Source organism: Branchiostoma belcheri, unplaced genomic scaffold (assembly GCF_001625305.1).
Source record: "Branchiostoma belcheri isolate BF01 breed outbred unplaced genomic scaffold, Haploidv18h27 scaffold73, whole genome shotgun sequence".
NCBI classification, from domain to species: domain Eukaryota; kingdom Metazoa; phylum Chordata; class Leptocardii; order Amphioxiformes; family Branchiostomatidae; genus Branchiostoma; species Branchiostoma belcheri.
This window is the reverse complement of record NW_017804387.1, coordinates 699,803-718,735: the sequence shown is the minus strand read 5'-3', so window position 1 is coordinate 718,735 and position 18,933 is coordinate 699,803. Positions and strand designations below refer to the sequence as shown.

The following is an 18,933-nucleotide window of genomic DNA, read 5'->3' as shown; positions in this document are numbered from 1 at the left end:
GAAAATGAAATAAATAAATAAAAAAGTTATGATATTTGGAATGTCTTAGGAAGACAAAGGGCAAGGTCAAATTTGGGCCTCCTGGTGGATGACCTTGGTACTGTAACAGAACTTCCAGTTATTGTATCTTTTGACCTAAACAAATTAGGGTCTTGACTTTTTTGTGACAGATAGCTTTTCCCATCAGGAATAAGTGGTGTGGGTTTGGTCTCTGATTGGAATCTCTACCAATAGAATTGATAATCTACCCTGACATAATGTAAAAAACTTTATATTCGCAGTATAGCAAAATTTCACAGTCTGAGAAAAGCGTCTGAGACATGTTCATGGAACTACCGGTACATGTTCACAGTGGCAGCAGGTGCAAGAAAAGAGAAAGTCGGCGAATTATTTGTTCACAGTAATGATAAATTTGCAGTACAGACTGAAGTGACCGTGAAAACCGTGAATATCCTAAGTACATGTACTGCGAATATACTTGTACATGCATTGTACATGTTGACATGCTGAGAAATTGTATTTTCTTACAAGGCCTAACAAAATAAATGTTGTGTTTCCTATTACAGTCCAGAAAAAATTAGGGTCGGTAGGTCGGTAGGGATTCCCTTTTTTTTTTTTTTTTTTAGTCAAAGACGGGACGATGAACGTATGATCTGTTTGTACTACACAGAAAATTGGGCAGTACAAAACAGATCGTAAAATTCTTCAACAAAAGAGTTTGTATATAGTAACCTCTAGAAAGATTCAGACAAGCGAGATGTAAACAGTCTGAACTGAACACTTTATTCAGGGATCTCCCCAGAAATTCAGAGCAGGGTGGAGGAACGCTGCGGGGGGGAGGGTCTGGAGGGGGGGGACGAGCTATTACATTTCGTCTTTTCCAAACACAAATGGAGGTCATTTCCTGCAACTTCAGTTCTACATTTTCTGTACAATTGCAGATGTATAAGGCAGGAGAAAGGTTCAAGATCTGTACTTAATTATCCACTTCATGTTCCAAAAAAATTCTATTAGCACCCTTAATTTTGAAAAAATTGGGCATAGGTTCCCCGGATGACCCCTAACCGGGGGCCAACGGTGCTTCCACAAGTTCAACAAGTGAAAAATACATGATACAAAATGTACATGTATTTACTACCTGGAACTTGGAGCAAAAAGTTATTCCAAAGATGTTACTGACATTAATATATTAAAACTAAACCAAATCCTATTTCCCAAACAAATCACATATTGACACAGCTGAACAAATAAAAATGTGATCATGTCTATAAACTCTACTCAAAAACAATTTTTGAGAGACATTCGGGTCGCGGTGCTAAGTGTGATAATCTCTAATATCTCATCTGATTCTCCCAATGTAAGGGTCTTACAATCACAGCATCCAACCGCACATACATAGAAACAACAATATTACACAAGAAACCAATAAATTCGGAAAATTTCTCATCAATGTTTGAAAATTAACCTTACTAAAATATAAGTGAATTTTTATTTCAGTTGTAGCCGAAAAAATATTTTTCATGCGTTTAAAGTATCGTTTTAGACCTGTAATATGTACTTATTACATGTATCTATACATTTGGATGCTATCTTGACCTTTGACCACTGTTATTGTGAAAGCAGGTCGGCCATGTTGTCTTTCTCGCCGTGGCTTTTCGGGCCGTTTTTTCGAGCAAATTTCAACCGTTTTAAACATTTTACGGCCTCAAAAACTCATATAACAAGGAAAACAAGTTGTAGTTGTTATTTTCATGCGTAACATTTCTTCTGGGGATGGATTATTTTTCCGTCGAGCTGCCGAAAACTTAGCGCCATGCCGCAACCATGCGACCGTCGGGCGCGGCCGGTCGGCGGGAGTTTTACTTTGTATCGGTGAGCTTTCGCGATGTAAACAAAGACAGTCGGAGTTGTTTACATGAAAATTTTGTTGTGAAACGCCAGCGGGATGTCAGATTTTCTACCAATGACAACGTTTTCTTTGTGGCGTCATGGCGAGATCGACAATTCATCGACAATTGACAGGATTGTGCCGACAATGGATAGCCCGATCCGTGCCGCCCGACCGAAGAAAATTGGAATGACGAGCACATTTATCGGGGATAAAACCCCCAATTTTGAAAACCGCTCGAAATTTTTGGTCAGCCCAAAAAAAGGCTAGGGTCGGGGGGTTTTTCATAGGGTCGGTCGGGTAACCGGAAACACAACATTTTTTTTCCTAGGCCCAATTTTAATGATTTCTTGTCTTTTTTTCTTTTTTTACAGACCTTGCTGACCACTAAGTACCCTTTCAAGCTTGGCCACCGGGTGTTTCAACTCTTACTGGACATCTTCCTGTACCATGATTTCTCTGTGGTCAACTTCATCAGAGGGTTACAAGTAGGTGCTAATCATTATTAGACACTTGCATTGTGCGTACACATTGACAATAGAGGGCTTGAAATCCTTTTTTACTGTGCAGGGCTCGTGTGGCATCGGGTGGCGTAGTGGTTAGAGCGTTCGACTATGAAGCAGGGAGACCCAGGTTCGATCCCGAGTTGTACCCGGGACCTGTCTGAACATGCGCCCAGACGTTGTGCCCTTGTGCCTTGCAATACATTATAATATGTACAATGTATTGCATATTGCAATTCAACTGACATCCTGAGTTTTCAAATCTTATGTTGAAAAAGATATCTTCTGCAAAGGGAAAATTCTGACACAACATTGACCAAACATCCAATGAAAACCGTGCAAAATTTGGCACAGTGTGTTCTGCTGAAGGGCTGTTTTTAGGAGTTTACAGTATTTTTTCTGGATGCTGACAAAAGTTTGATTTTATGTTCTTGCATTTAATGATGAACTTAATATTTTTGTTCAACACAATCAAACCGTTGCTCACAAAGTTTTCAAATTTTTCCTTAATGTCATGATTTAAATTGTAGCCTCCGTAGCAGGCTTATAGAACTGGGGGTTTGGTGGTCTTCGGCTGCTTTCTGATTAGCCCAGTTCAAAAAACGGGGGGTAATTCAACCAGGCCGGCTATGTTGTCTATATGCAATCAGCAAATACCACAAAAAAGCTCCCAAAGACCCTGAAGACCCCCAAACCCCCAGTTTTTGGCATGCTATGGAGGCTAATGATTTTGTTATTTCCAGTTTGCCATGTTGGAGCACTTCTTCAGTGACCTCGGCATGCTGTGCTGTGGGGTCAAACTGAGTACATCTAGGGTGAAGACCATGAACCACCTACAGTTAGAAACTATCAGGAAAACACTATCATTCAGAAGGTACATGGTACAAAATGTACAATCTGTATGTCTGTGGATCTTGCTGACACTGACGCAAGTACATAATGACTGCTTTTTTTTGCCCCAATTTTTTCCCCATAGATGTAAGCATTAGGCCACACCAATTTAATTTCTTGGTTAACGGATTTTTCTAGAAAAATAATGGAGCGGGCGGGCGGAAAAAAAATTAAAATAAAAACAGGCCTAGGCATCGTATTATGGCCCAAAATGGTACGATAGGAGCCATGAAGTCAACACACCAGGCTGGTTCAAAATTTGAACAATGAAGTTTGAGCTTTTAATGATACCATTGCATTGAAATATGGAATAACTGTAACGACTAGGATGAGGACTGTTTTCAACTGTTCAGGGCAAAATATGAGCATTTTGCAGTTGATTCTGAATTTTTATTTTTATTTGCAAATCAGAAAAAACTGAAGCGGGCGAATCCGTTAACCAAGAAATCAAATTGGTGTGGCCTTAAGGGACTTGTCCAACGTGATTGTGACTGGGACTTTTGGGAATGCACATGGCCCAATCTCTGCCTATGACGACTCAAGCAAGCTGTAGAAAAGTTATTTTGATGATAACAAATGTAGCGATAAATCTCGATGTAGTCAACCTGTTAACCATAATATTATATTTCTACAACATGACAGTCTTTGCGGGATGTAAAATGGCGCTGGCTTGGTTAAGGCCGCACAACACAGTATTTATGGGCGAACCCCGTAGTCAAAAGTAGTACGGGCATAAAGTAGTGCTGCACAATACTAGAGAAGGGTGCAGAGATTGTTCTGTGCATGGCATCGAGATAGAACCTGTGGTAAATGTTAGAGGAATACGTCAGTTTTGAGACTGTAAAAGTTGAATTAAGTGTTTAGTCGGCGTAGATTTGCGCTTGGATACTTGTCCCGCCTAGTACTGTGTGTCGGCTGCAGTTCCATGACCTCCGCAGTGGCGCTAATAAAAGAAGGCATGAGAAGAGAACTAGCCAGCAAATCTAAGCTCATTTTCACATATTTTGTACACTATACCCTGAAATTAAACATATCAAAATTCTGAACCTTGCTTGTGCAGCCTACTATGATTTTCAGTGAGTCGACGTGAGTCACTTTGGGGTCCTTAACTATAGAAATCCCCATAGGGCTAATACTGTGTTGTGCCGCCTTAATGGAGTAGTCCATCGTAAAATGGGTGGAAATTTTGCTGTGGTTTTCTTGTTTGATGGAACATGCTATATAAAAAGACCACTTGTCTAATAAATAGATAAAGACCACTTTTTTGGTCCCCTAGTCACTTGGACAGTGAGTGTAGTCCCTTGAAGTTTTTATGACTTCTGTCTGTTTTCTTTCTCAGATATGTAGAGACCCAGCCACCACAAGAACAGAAAGATCTCCTCCTAAATGACAAACACACCAAAGAAGTCTTCATCCGTCTGTTAAAGGACCTGGACTCCTACCAGCACATGTGCTATCCCATCATGCACTGCCTACACGCCCTGACCTGCACCCTTCCCAGACACCCCCTGGGTAAGCAGCTCAGGGAGTTATACTCCTTGGTGCTGGAGTCTAACATCTGGGACACAGAGGGGTACAAGGATGCCTTCAACTTACTCAGGTTTGTCTGACATTTGTGTTTGTTTGTTTGTTTGTTTAGGAAGCTCTCAAACGACACCCCACGACGTCCAACCCTTGCATGACGGGGAACAACGGACGTTAAGCCGTGCAGTGATTACACATCACTATCCTTCCTGGAGTCCTTTACATAAAAATACACTACTACTAGTATTACTATTTACATACACGTTTAACTGCTATCAAGAAAACTTATCTTATCAACATAGTAAATTACACATTAAGCTGCACCAATTAATACATGAATATAATTATTACATTATACAGTAGTCTGTGTGTAGTCTTGCATTATAATAGTTATCCTTGTATAATCATCATATCTCCTAGGATGTAATACTATGTGTACTTAAAAGGTATTCAATGCAATTTCAGGGCAGCAAAAATACTGGATGAGGAAATCTCTGAACCTAACATTTACTGCCATTTCTTAGCACATTTTCGTCATCATTTCATACTTAAAGCATTTGAAATAGCCCCAAAGCAAGCTACATGAGGCATCTCTTGAGTTTTTGGTGCCACCACAAAATGTGTAGCTAGAACCAGTCTATGATAAAATACAAGCAACCATTTTCCATCAGCAACACCCCATTTATGCTTCACAGATATCAGTACTATGGTGGGATGATTCAACCTATACACTAAAGGAATGGGCAGCAAATTGACTTAAGTTTGAAACTTCAGTTTTGCCACTCTGAAATTGCTGCAATGGATGCCTTTAAATCTGTGTCTATCTAATACGTACATATTACTTTGTAAAGAAATGACCAGAAAATTTACTTTTTCTAATGTTACATATAATAGATATATTGACAGTTTTAACACAAAGATTGAAAAAGGTACATGACACATTTGTATTAACAATTATCCATGTATGCATTGATATGAATGCCTTGTTCTGTCCATGTTTTGCTAGGTTGATGGCCAGAGATGACCTGGTGTGTGTGTTAGGACAGTGTGTGGGGAGACTCCAGGTCTGGACAGAGTCAGATAATTCTGAAGTTATCATGGACATACAGACTTACATGGCACAACTGGAAAGTCTCGGAGGTAAATAGTTCACTACACATATGTAACCAAAAAACAACTTTTTTATTCAGGCCCAACTAGATAATCCTTATGGATGACTTTGACATAGAATTCACATGCAGGGCTCAAAACACTTTTTTCTGTACTGGTGTAGGTAACATATTAATTTAATGTAATTAAGTATCACATTGTACCTGAACCAGACAAATTTTACCTGCACCACTCAGAATTTATATAGGAAGTATGGATCATACTAAAAGCTGTTCAGAAACCATTGCCATTTTTTCTTTTATACGTCATACATGACACGAGTTTGTAGTTTTGCAATTGTTGACGATGTGTGAGAGTTTGACTTAGGAGTAAATGTTTCTACTTACAAGTTTACTACCAATACTTAGCTATATTAGACAAGTGAACAATCATTCTTGCTTTTGTCAGATGGATCTCAAGAGGAACAGGAAGAACCAGAGGAGAGGCCAAAGGAGAGGCTGTCTAAGACCACAAAACTGCACGATCTGCAAAATGTTAGTTGAACTTATGATATTATTATAGTAATATAATGCAATGCTTTTTTTAGGCAAAATACTGCAACAATATCATACACATTTGGGAATTGGAGATGAAATCTGAGTTGTCAAGTAAAAAAGTTATTCATGAGCAACATTTTCTCTTCTCACCCACAATGTTCTTTGACTGATATGTCTTGCAGAAGTTACGAGAATCCGCAAAACAGAAAAAGAAACTGACGAAGTATGAAGTTTTGAGAAACAAGATTCTTGACTACATGGATAAACTTTTCAGGTCAGTAATCTTCATTGTTCCAAATATGTCCAAATTTACTTACTTATGTCCAAATTTATGCAACAAAAAAAAAAACACAGTGTTACTCAAGCAACTACTGGATATGATTTTGGAAACAGTCAGATGTTTCAGGTAGTATCCACTACCTTTCGCCAGTGACACTCGACTCGAGAATTCTCAGAAAACAGGTTTATAAGCACGAACTGTTGATAGTTTGAACTATTGGCGTCGTGTGGTATAGTGGTACATCACTGGACTATGAAACGGGGAGACCCGGTTCGATTCCGGGTCGTACCCGAACAAGTCTGAACATGCACCTCGATGTTGTACCCTTGGGAAAGGTACTTTACACGACTTTCCTCACTTCACTCAGGTGTAAATGAGTACCTAGCTTCGGCTAGGGACGTCCCTCGGATAGGACGTTAAATGGAGGTCCCATGTTTGGGAGAGCCACACCCCACGCACGTTAAAGAACCCACCACACTTATCGAGAAGAGTAGGGGACCTTCCCGGTGTGAGTGGTTCAAACCTTACAGTCTGGTCTCGGGGTTGACATCTTTGAAAAGGTGATAGTCACCTGTTATGTCAATCCTTCTACAAATGTGGTAAATCTTCATAAATAAATAAATAAATAGATATTGATAGTTTGTGCTTACATGTAGAAACCTGCTTTTTTTAGAATTCTCCAGTGTCACTGACGAAAGGTAGGGTATGCTACGTACCTGAGCTAAAACGTCTGACTGTTTCCAAAATCATATAACTGTTGCTTGTCATGAGTAACTGTTTTTTTAAATCTAATATATAACAGTAACTGTAATTCCTGATTTTTTCATGGTACTGTTATGTTCACTGTTTTCACTGTCACTTCTGTACCGTGAAGTTATCATTACAGTTACATGTAAGAAACAATTCCTTGACTTTCTTTTTCCTGCACTGTCGCCAATGTGAATATAGTTCCATGAACACTTTTCTCAGACTTTTGTTACCATGAACATAAAGTGAATTACAGTACCTGGATGTCTAACCTCCACTGACATACATGTATGTCCAAATTTATTAACAAATTGAATGTAATAGGACCTGTGAACAACTGTAAACAAACCCCAGATGTTTCTAATTATTAAAAGCATAATTTGTGGTTTTGTTTGATAAGTTTATGAACAAACACCCTCTGAGACGTTGTTAATTTTGACAGGAGTCACCTGGCCTCCCCCACTACCCTGCCCCTCCATGAGGTGTGTTACTATGACAGAGTGTCCACTCTCAGGAGACACATGAATGCAGCACCCAGGGCTGCTATACAGACTGCACTCAGCAATCCACACTACTATCTACAGGTAGGTGTGTATGGATAGCAGTCGTTGACAGAACGTACTGTACCTGCGTGAAATCCGTAATGTATTGTATATAGTACTTCGGCAGAACGTCTCATATAAGGCCGTATTTGCGCATATAAGGTTAACATCTCGTCTGTAGTTCCCAAATGTTATGTCGGAAAAGATATCGTCTGCAACAGGCAAAATTCTGATGCAACGTTGACCAAAAATACAAATAAAACCATGAAAACCCAGGGTTCTGCACAGGCTGGTATGGATAGCCTTAAAACATTATAATTCCTTTTTGCCAATGATTGCAAATAAGGCCACACCAATTTAATTTGTTGGTTCTCGGATTTTTTCAGGAAACATATGAAGCGACAGGGCGAAAAAAAACAAAAAAAAAAACAGATCTAAGCATCCTATTATAGCCCCAAATGCTACGATAGGAGGTATGAAGTCAACACAAAAGGCTGGTTCAAAATTTAAACAATGAATTTTGAACTTCTAATGATACCACTGCATTGAAAGATGGAATAACTGTTACAGTAACGACTAGGAAGAAAAGGACTGTTTTCAACTGTTCAGGGCAAAATATGAGCATTTTGCAGTTGATTCTGACATTTTTTTTTTTGGCAAATCAGGAAAAAATGAAGAGGCGAATCCGAGAACCAACAAATTAAATTGGTGTGGCCTAAGTACACTTTTAGCATTTAGAACTGAAAAATTATAGGCTAAACGGTTGCACGTTTTGTATTGTAGGCTGCTTTGAGCTACTGGTGGTAACAAAAAAAAGGGATTTGTCATGTACAGTCATGTAGCTTGTTTTAAGGCTAGTATTTGAAATACTTGAAGTATGAAATGATGAAATATACTTGGAAATGGACTCCGGCGTAAATGTCAAATTTCCTTATCAAGAATACTGTAATTCACCATTTTTTCGTGGTACTTTTATGCTCCCGGTTTTTGTGGACAATACTGTACTGCAAACTTATCATTCATTTGCCAACTTTCTTTTTTCTCCTGTATCTGCCTGCAAACATATTACATGCTCTGCGAACATGTCCATTGTGAATTTACTGTACTTTGTGTTTTGCTGCCCTGAAATTGCATTTCATGCCTTTCCTTAAAAATCTGTGTCTTTATGTAGGATGAGTCTCTTAAGTCAGAAGACGGCACCATCCCAAACACGGCCCCTGACGTGTGCATCGTCTACAAACTACACCTGGAGTGTGGCAGACTTATCAACCTGTATGACTGGCTACAGGTAGGTACACTGTGAGGCATAGGTCTAAAGCTTGACAGTTTATGGAACACATAATACTATAATACCTTTCTTGAGTCACTGTGGCTAAGCCTGAACCCGAAAATGGCCGCCGCAGAAGATCTGCACACAGCTACTGACAGCCTGAACCCGAAAATGGCCGCTGCAGAAGATCTGCACACAGCTACTGACAGTCTGAACCCGAAAATGGCCGCCGCAGAAGATCTGCACACAGCTACTGACAGCCTGAACCCGAAAATGGCCGCCGCAGAAGATCTGCACACAGCTACTGACAGCCTGAACCCGAAAATGGCCGCTGCAGAAGATCTGCACACAGACAACCTGAATCTGGACAAGGATAGATGGATGGCCGTTGCTCTAGAAGCGCCAGAGGGATGGCACATTGCTAAGCTAGAGAGTGCCCAGGGCAATAGAGCCTCAGTCTGTTGATGTAGCTTCCTGCATACGGGCATACCCCATGTACGGATGGCCAGGACAAACAGACAAACTTGTAGTCAACAGCAAGTGCATCATAGATAAGAATGTAGAAATGATTCCATCTGGAACAGGAACCAGACAGTACTTGCGAATGTCCATTGCTACATGTACCTGTCAGCGACTGATGAACGAGCTGTTTGATGATTTCAGGATTAGGTACTGGTAAATTGGACTTTGATTGACTTAAAATCTAAACATTATTTTATTATTATTAGATTTACTTTCACACTGGCCTGTTTTTCAGCTATTGGTAGTTTGAACCAAGTTAATCTGTATCAATGTTCTTAATAATAATATAAAGCTTTTGCTTTTATGCTTGACCCTATAGCAAGAATTTGTCAGGCATCTGAGATGATTGTAACTTTAATACTTGACCAATTGTCATTGCAGGCATTTGTGATGCTGGTGCATTCAGGAGAAGAGAATGGTGCAGACACTTCTAAACAGAACAAAGTGGATGAAGTCTTACAGTATCCTTCATTAAGATATTTTAAACTTATACTTGTAGCGTGCGTAGTCCAGTGGTTAGCAATCCTGCCTCAGTAAGGGGTTAGGAGTTCGAATCCCGGCTGATGTCACTCACCTGACATGCACGCTACTGTTTAGTGTCACAGTCCTTAGGACAGGACGTTAAGCCGTGGTCCACTGTTCATTGTGCTTGTCAAAAAGAGCTAACTCCCGGTACAATAAACCTGTAAATACTGTACATAGCATGGTAAGGGTCGGGGAAAGGTTTAAAATATGTGACAGACTTTACATAAGGAAAAAGGCATGTTGTTATGATAAAAGTTTAACATCAAAACTTTCCCTCAGGTTACAGTTGTATACATAATTTTTGTTCTATATTGTCCTTGACTAACATTTCCCAGAGCCCGTTTTATCCGAGCTGTGTCAGAACTCCAGTTCCTGGGCTTCATCAAACCCACCAAGAGGAAGACAGACCACGTGGCCAGGCTGACATGGGGAGGGTGCTGAACCTAGTCATGGACAACTCAGGACAGTCTGCAGCTGGAGCAGTGTTCTAGCTATCTAGCTATGATGGACAATAATCTGTTATCTGTGACTCAGAGAAATCAGTGTGGAAAGAGCATCAAACTAAGCTTGGTCTATCAGCAAAATTTGCACCTCAAAATGCAGGAAATACTGTTTCATCAGGTCAAGTTTTCACAGGGTAGTATGCCCTCAAACACCCCTTTGGCGTTTCATGTACATGTAAAACAAAATAGAGATGATGGAAAAGATTTTTAGGTTGGCTAGAACACTGGTCTAGGGATACTTTTTGTAGATTTTACACAGGGAAGAGTTGTTAGCATTAGATTTCTTCTGGGCAGCTTGTGAAAGAATCTGTACATAGAAAATGGATGTGCCAAATGTGCCAATCACTGCCACTGACTATTAAATACTAGTACATGTACTAAAACTTTCCTCCTGTTATACCTCATGAATGAAACTAACATGTATACATTGTGGGTTTCTGCCTTATGACATGATAGAATTGTATTATCTAAAGAGTCGTTATCTACACTCATTAAAAGGTTTCAACACTCTGAAAATGATCATGATTTATTTGAAAGCAAACTAGTTACAAAGAACGTTGTAATATTAGAAGCAGATTTCTGTTCGGTGAGATAAAAATATGAAAAGAAAGTAGCAACTAGAACCGTCAACAGTTCTACTAACTGTTTTGCTGGTAACCTCTTATGTGACTACTTGTACATTTTCTGGTAGGTATAGCCACACATGTAGGTTGTTGTGTTGACTACCTAGTGAAAGAATCCAAATAAGTATTAAATACATCATGGAACTCGAGCTTGTCTTTTGAGCATTGGCCTTTTATACACATAATAATAAGCACACACACCTTGGAGTGATGCACATATTACAAATTAATTGTTTTTGTAAAAAGAAAACCTGGAATAGTTCAAGCACTGTTTTTGTGCATTATTTTGGCTTTTCATCTATTCTACTTCCATGTACAATGTACATTAATCTGTTTTAAGCAACAGTTACATCTATGTATCTGCATGTAACATTGTCTACATCTAGTTGCAATGGATGGACTGTGTAGCAGTCTTTAGGTCTCTTTCACAGCCAGCCTTGTTGCTTCTGTCTTTAACAGAACTTTGCCTTAGAGAAGTCCATCTCTGGATGCTGCTCCATAAACCTACAAGGAGAGAACAACAACAACAGTTTACTTGATGAAGTAGTTTTTTTTTTTTTCACTAAGGCCAGACCAAGTAATTTTTACAGATTTGGAGACCCTAAATCTAATGCGAGAGTGCAAAAAAAAAAAAAAAACACACACAAAAAAAAACAACTTGGGCAAAAAAACACAAGATATCTAAAAAAAAAGATACATTTGTATTTGAAATACTAGACTAAGTACTTGTAAGGGACGACAATGGCTAGGAGCGGACAAAAATTTAATGAGAGCAGAGTAACAACCAACAATTTTATTAATCATGAAAACAGCAATAAATCAATAAAGCAGTTGTCGTCCTGTTCTTGTGCTCTTATTTCGTGTTACAGGTTTGTAATCAATGATTTGTGGCACTCTCGTGACTCTTTGGTCATAGCTTACAGGAAACGGAATATCTTGTGATTCTTTTCTGGGAACAGGCAAAAGTCAATGCGCGCGAGATGTCATCCATAAAAATGACTTAGTGTGGCCTAAATGATAGCTCTGTTATACTGCACACTGTAGTTCTGTTACATTTTGTACACTTGCAGTACTATATATACAACAAAGAATGTAAAGTTTGTAAATGATAAGACTGTAGCTCAGGCTGTTGGCTTACTTTTTGAGGACGTCCTGTTTCTTCTGCTCCTCTGATGTGGGCAGTCCCATGGCCTTCTGTCTCTGGTCATACATCATCTTCTCCACCATGGATCTGGTCTCTCCATCAAGGTCTGACAACTGGAGAAACACATCCAACATTTCTTAACAAGACTAGCCAAAGCCTGTCACACATTTAGAACCTTCCCCCTCGACCACCAACCATGGAGGTAAAAGACACACCTTCGTGCACCAACCAAGTTAAAAGTTAAGTTAAAGAGCCTTCCCGCGTCAAGTGACGCATAGGGCGGCGCCCATCTCCGTTCATTAGCCCTGGGCCACACACAGCAGTCACTACAGTAGGGGGCTAGTCCACTGGTAGTGGTGTGTGTTTAACTCCCATACTCTTTCCCAAATTCTGAGTGCTAAGCAGAGAAAGCAGTATGTACCATTTTTTAAAAGTCTTTGGTATAACTCGGCCGGGGATCGAACACTCGACCTACCGAATGCAAGGCGAGCACTCTACCCACTTGGCCATTGCACCGGTTTGAAACCAACCAAGGCTGAATTGAATTTTGGGACCCGTCTGACAAGATTTAGGCCATGCTTACTTTTCTAAACAAATTGAATTGGAGTCAAATTTGAACCCAGAATCCCTGAAAATTCTTAAGCTACAAGATGTTATTTCTGTGAAGAATTTGGACAGGTGATGCATAATGTACATGTGATACTGTTTACCTTGGAGTTCTCTGGGTTGACTTTCTTGGTGTTGATTGGTGGGTCAGAGGTCACAATCCTATCCCACCATTCCATTTGATTCACCTTGCACAACAAGAAGTAAAAACGATTATGGTAAACATAATTATATCATTTGTATATAGATGAAGGGAAGTGGGGAGAACTTCATGTTGCCCCTTTGATTTAACTTTAAGTTCTCTTTGTTATTTTGAGATTGACATGGTTTCGCATTACTTTCATTATTTACATATAGACCATTGTTTCCTGATTTTATGTCTCAGTTTTGTGTACAAAATCAATGATTACGTGTTGCTTATTTTGTATAGTACATGCCATGTTTTTTGTGTTTGAAAATGTCAAATTAAGGCCACACCAATTTAATGTGTTGTTTCTCAGATTTCTTCAGAGAAAATATGAAGCGACAGGGCGAAATAAATAAAAAAAAAAACAGGCCAAGGCACCCCATGATAGCCAGAAATGTTACAATATGAGCCATGAAGTGAACATACCAGGCTGGTTAAAAATTAAAACAATAGATTTTGAACTTTTAATGAAACAAAATTGCATTGTTACATTGAAAAACTTAAACAACTAGCAAGAAAAGGACTTTATTCAACCGTAAATATGTCTTTCGTTGAGCATTTTGCAGTTGATTTAGAACAAAAAAAAAAATTTATTTTGCAAATCAGAAAAAATGGACAGGGCAGATCCAAGAAACAACAAATTAAGTTGGTGTGGCCTAACAAGAAAGAGAGAAACAAAATAAACAAAAACACACCTTCTCCAGATGGACCATGAGCAGCTTCCTGTCCTCGATGGTCCAGAAGGATTCCTCCATCTTGATCTCATGAGGAAACTTGTCGTCGATGATGGGAGGATGTCCCTTCAGAGACACCTTCAGGGAATGCTTCTTAATCTCACAGACAACGTCCTTACTCTTCACTGGGAAGGTCACGTTGAAGGGGACTTTTAACTAAAATGGACAACGTGGTATGGGTTACTTATATGAGGTTTTGCATCCATTGTAATTTTAGGCCACACCAATTTAATTTCTTGGTTAACGGATTTGCCCGCTTCATTTTTTTTTCTGATTTGCAAAAAAAAAAAAAAAAATTCAGAATCAACTGCAAAATGCTCATATTTTGCCCTGAACAGTTGAAAACAGTCATTTTCTTCCTAGTTTGTACAGTTTGAAAAGTTATTCCATCTTTCAATGCAGTGGTATCATTAAAAGTTCAAAATTCATTTTGTTTAAATTTTGAACCAGCCTGGTGTGTTGACTTCATGGCTCCTATCGTACCATTTTGGGCCATAATTGGATGCCTCGGCTTGCTTTTATTTTTTTTTTCGCCCGCCCACTCCATTATTTTTCTAGAAAAATCCGTTAAACAAGAAATTAAATTGGTGTGGCCTTAGGGTAGCAAAACAAAAATACTATTCTGGATGAGGAAATCTGTCTGATATAACTCCCATTTCTCAGCACATTTTGGGTATCTTTTTACACTCAGGGCTCGAAATACTGGGTGCATGTGCACCTTAGTGCATCCAAATTTTATCTGTGGGTGCACCTATACACCCAAATACTTTTAGGTTTTTGTATAAAGAATTAAAAAAAAGATGTTAAATGCATTTAGTATACAGCATATTCTTAACATCCAAGTATCAGAAAAATAATAAAATTATCGTTGTAGTACTTTTCTTTAGAGCTGAAACATACCCGGTCCGGTATTAGTTTTTGCCGAATAATTTTTGTGCACCCAATTTTTTAGGTTGGGTGCACCAGTGTACCTTTTCCCAAAAATGAATTTCGAGCCCTGATATTTTTGACAGATCCCCAGATCAAGCCTTACCTCGATCTCTCCCAGTGTCTGTGACCACCTGTAGTTGGGCATGTCTGCTCCGTTACCAGCGTTGGGCTTCATCTTTCCTTTGTCTTCTTCATCTTCTTCTTCATCACTCTAACAATTAAAATAACAAAGTGAGACCAATGTTGGTTCTGTATCTGTATCTGTATAGCCGGTATAATTACAAAGTTGTCCCCTCAGCGTAACATACCAGCTTCGCAGGCACGCGGCACGGTGGCAGCTAACAAAATTGCACCAAAATAAATTAATGACTTGTTACACCTTGCTTCGAACATCTAACTCTAAACATTGTTTAAATCTAGTGAGGATGCCCCTACTGTACTTGGTGGCTGCAAGTTCCACTCTGCGATAGTTCTAGGAAAAAATGAGTTTTTAAACACCTCAATTCTTGGTTGATCGTTATGTCATAAAAAATGGCCGTCTTGCAAGCTTCACATACCTGTAATTCCTGATTTGTTCACTGTACTGATAAGTTCACTGTTTTCACTATTGCTTCTGCACAGTGAACTTATCAATACAGTTAACAAATAATTCCTGGACTTTCTTTTTCCTACAACTGTCGCCACCGTGAACATATAGTTACGTGAATGTGTCCATTTTTCTCAGACCGTGAAATTTTGCTGCCGTGAACATAAAGTGAATTACAGTACTACTACCAGTATACAGTTAAGATTAAATCATGAGTAATAGAGTAATATGTGATGTAGAGAAGCCCATGTAAATACACACCCCAGACTTTTCTTTCTCTTCATCTTTTGCAGCAGCTGCACTCTCAGTTGTCTGCTGATCTCCTTCCTTCTTCTGTATTGGAATAAAGCATTTTAAGGTTGTGAATATGAATACTAAAATATTGATCTGATTTTAATCTGCTCAGATATTGCCATTCAATACATTATATAGAGACTGTCCATTGTCTGAGATGCTTTATGTGGATGTTTCATTGTCTGGAAAGAACCTTACCTAGTATTAGTTTCAGGTCCCAAAAAAAAAATGAATGTCTGGAACTAGTCCCGGACTTACACAAAAAAATCATGTCACATTCCCCTTTTTGTTCTAAATCACCTGAAATCTTCAATAGTCAAAAATAGTCTGAAATCTTCAATAGTCACTGCAAAATGATGAAAACATTGCCATTGGGCATCATCAAGTGTCAACCTCCTTAAATTATATATATGGCCACAGCTTTGCCCCCCGCAAACAACATATCTTGCTTTTATACCCTGGTAGTGCAGTGCTCGCTAGAAAATTTTGCAGGGAAGATGCTCCATTTTCCATTGGGAAATATTAACTGAGAAGTCCCTTCCGCATTTTGTATATGCCCTGTGCCTAGCTCTGGACTTACCAAAGTCCGGATCTGAACCTAAACCTCTGGACTTGAATCTGGACCTGAACGTGGGCTTAGGTACACAGCACTATCTAGTACTCTAAATATAAACTCACCTTATCCAGCTCTGCTTGTAATTTCTCTGCTTCCTCATCTGTCAGTTCCTTTATTTTGGGCTCTTCCTCTACTTTTTTTCTCTCCTCTTCCTCCTTCTTTCTTTTTTCCTCCAACTTCTTCTTTCTTTCTGCCTCTATTCTCTTCTTCTCTGCATCCTGCTCTTTCTTCTTCTTCAGTGCCATCTTGTTATACGTGTGGAACTTCTCCTGGATAATCTGAAAGACAGAGTCATATTCCATACTTGTGCAATCTTTTAGAAGATTCTTGTCATCTGTCCTCTAACACATAATAGTGACATAAGAACATGAAAATGTTGTTCTATAACAAGTTATTATATAAAGCTTATAAGTTATCTTCATTGAAATTATTCCGTACCTTATGCTATATTTGTATTGCTGGTATAACCACACTTTGGCATAACACACTGATGTAACAAATGTCCTAGGCCTAGGAAAAAAAATGTTGTGTTTCCTGTTTCCCGACTGACCCTAGAAAAACCTGCTGACCCTAGACTTTTTTGGGGGGGTGGACCCCTGCAAAGGACATGAATAGTCAATTTTTTGAGCTGATCAACCTTTTCTAGCTCCATGATCTGACAACTGAGTGATGAAACGTTGTACATGTACTATTGGTTTTCTAACATTGACATTAAAAATAAAAGTGTCCTCATGCAAGTTTTACTTGTGTTACTGTATTGTATAAGTTGGACCCCTTTAACCGTTATACATGTAGATATTGCTGACGTCTAAAAGAAAAAAGAAAAAAAAAAAGATAATCCTGGACTGAAACAGGAAACAACATTTTTTTTCCTAGGCTCTATGACTTATTTCAGAAGTCATAAGACATAACTTCCACGCTGGAAAACCTAACTTGTGTGGCAAGAGTGCGAGAGTTGGTAGTTTGATCTTTGACTACTTATCGTACTTTACGAAGGAGTTGATAGTTATACACTTTGAACTTGTTCCAACACAAAGAAGAAACCATAAATTTTCAGTCTTCCCGCCACTTTTGATGCACTCCTGACATCATCACGCTTCCGACTTCCGGAAAGTGATCAGCGATTGCATCACATATCTGATGAAGTTTGATGGGATCAGCCGAATATTTATGGTTCTTCTTTGTGTTGGAACAAGTTCAAACTCTATAACTATGGATTCTACCAACACAGATGAGCTTTCATTCGAATATTAGTAAGGAGTTGTTGGAAACACCTGTACCTTTTCCGCTGCTCCATCACCGCCTCCTACGTAAAAATCTGTCTTGCGTTCCAGGAAACTAAAGATGACGTCTAACATCTGGTCACCAACACAAGGAAGAAAGAGAACTGGTTACGGCAAGTAGAAGAATAAAGAAAATACATTACTTTGTAATTTCAAATTCAAGTCTGTGTTTTACTGTAACTGTGCTACCAACTCATGACTGGTCTGACAGGTTCTAGATCTTTTGGCCTAGTGGTTAGGGCATTGGCTTCATAAGCTGGTGACCCGGGTTCGGTCCCCAGGGGCAGGGTTTCTTTTCTAATCCCATCTGAGGGGCCCTTGTCTCCTGGACCTTTTGGCCTAGCGGTTAGGACGTTGGCTTCACAAGCTGGTGACCCGGGTTCGATCCCCAGGTCCAGGGTTTTCTTTCTACTCCCATCTGAAGGGTCCTGGTCTCCTGGACCTTTTGGCCTAGTGGTTATGGCGTTGGGTTCAAAAGCTAGTGCCCCAGGTTTGCTTCCTTTGTGTTTCTATGCGTTTCGAATTTGATGCCTGTTTTTACGTTTGTAAATTCAACACAATAGGCTTTCTTGAAGACTATGGTAGCTCGTGAGAAACAAAAAGAGTTCCCTTTAAAATCTTCACATCATTTCAACTAATTAGAAGGCTAGCATACAATGTAATAGACACATGTGCAAGTCATCACATGGAAAAAACATGCATGGCAAAGATGGGGGAGGGGGGCCGAAACCACTGCGTGTTGGAAAATACACATGTACAAAGCGGCACGTATTTTTTGTGTAGTTACCTCGTGTATGCCTCCCTCACACTGCTGGGCTATCGCCATCAGCATCCCGTCAAATCTCTCGTCCTGCGACATTATTTTAACTATTTATTCCGTACTTTTTATAAACCTCTTTTTTCCTCGGTTCTGTTCCCGCGACGAGACACTCCACACTCTCGTTCATGAAAGGTCAAAGGTTGCGATCGAATGTTCTGGATTTCAAAATCCAGCTCAGGGGTAACAGATAACATACTGTACGCTATAAATTATTGATATGCTATACTGTTTTGATATTCAAAAGTTGATAACTCTTAAAAAAATTTTGC

At 39.3% G+C, this 18,933-nt stretch overlaps 2 protein-coding genes across 2 annotated transcripts in view; one reads left to right on the top strand and one right to left on the bottom strand.

Moving 5' to 3' along the window:
* LOC109485182 (origin recognition complex subunit 3-like) overlaps window positions 1–10,967 on the top strand; it is a 22,159-nt gene extending 11,192 nt beyond the window's left edge. Inside the window, 9 exon segments of the mRNA XM_019788638.1 lie at window positions 2,263–2,376; window positions 3,135–3,265; window positions 4,622–4,882; window positions 5,813–5,946; window positions 6,364–6,449; window positions 6,635–6,726; window positions 7,922–8,063; window positions 9,193–9,309; window positions 10,674–10,967. Coding sequence (XP_019644197.1) covers window positions 2,263–2,376; window positions 3,135–3,265; window positions 4,622–4,882; window positions 5,813–5,946; window positions 6,364–6,449; window positions 6,635–6,726; window positions 7,922–8,063; window positions 9,193–9,309; window positions 10,674–10,829 — 1,233 coding nt within the window. The 3' untranslated portion in view covers window positions 10,830–10,967.
* Window positions 10,968–11,739: 772 nt separating this feature from the next.
* Window positions 11,740–18,799, bottom strand: LOC109485172 (nuclear migration protein nudC-like). The gene is made up of 9 exons (XM_019788626.1): window positions 18,632–18,799; window positions 17,842–17,919; window positions 16,624–16,839; window positions 15,913–15,984; window positions 15,169–15,276; window positions 14,097–14,291; window positions 13,319–13,402; window positions 12,603–12,721; window positions 11,740–11,968 (listed from the first exon to the last, which is right to left on the bottom strand). Exons 1-9 carry the CDS (start codon window positions 18,701–18,703, stop codon window positions 11,917–11,919), a joined length of 996 nt encoding a protein of 331 aa, XP_019644185.1. The 5' UTR covers window positions 18,704–18,799; the 3' UTR covers window positions 11,740–11,916.
* Window positions 18,800–18,933: the final 134 nt, after the last annotated feature.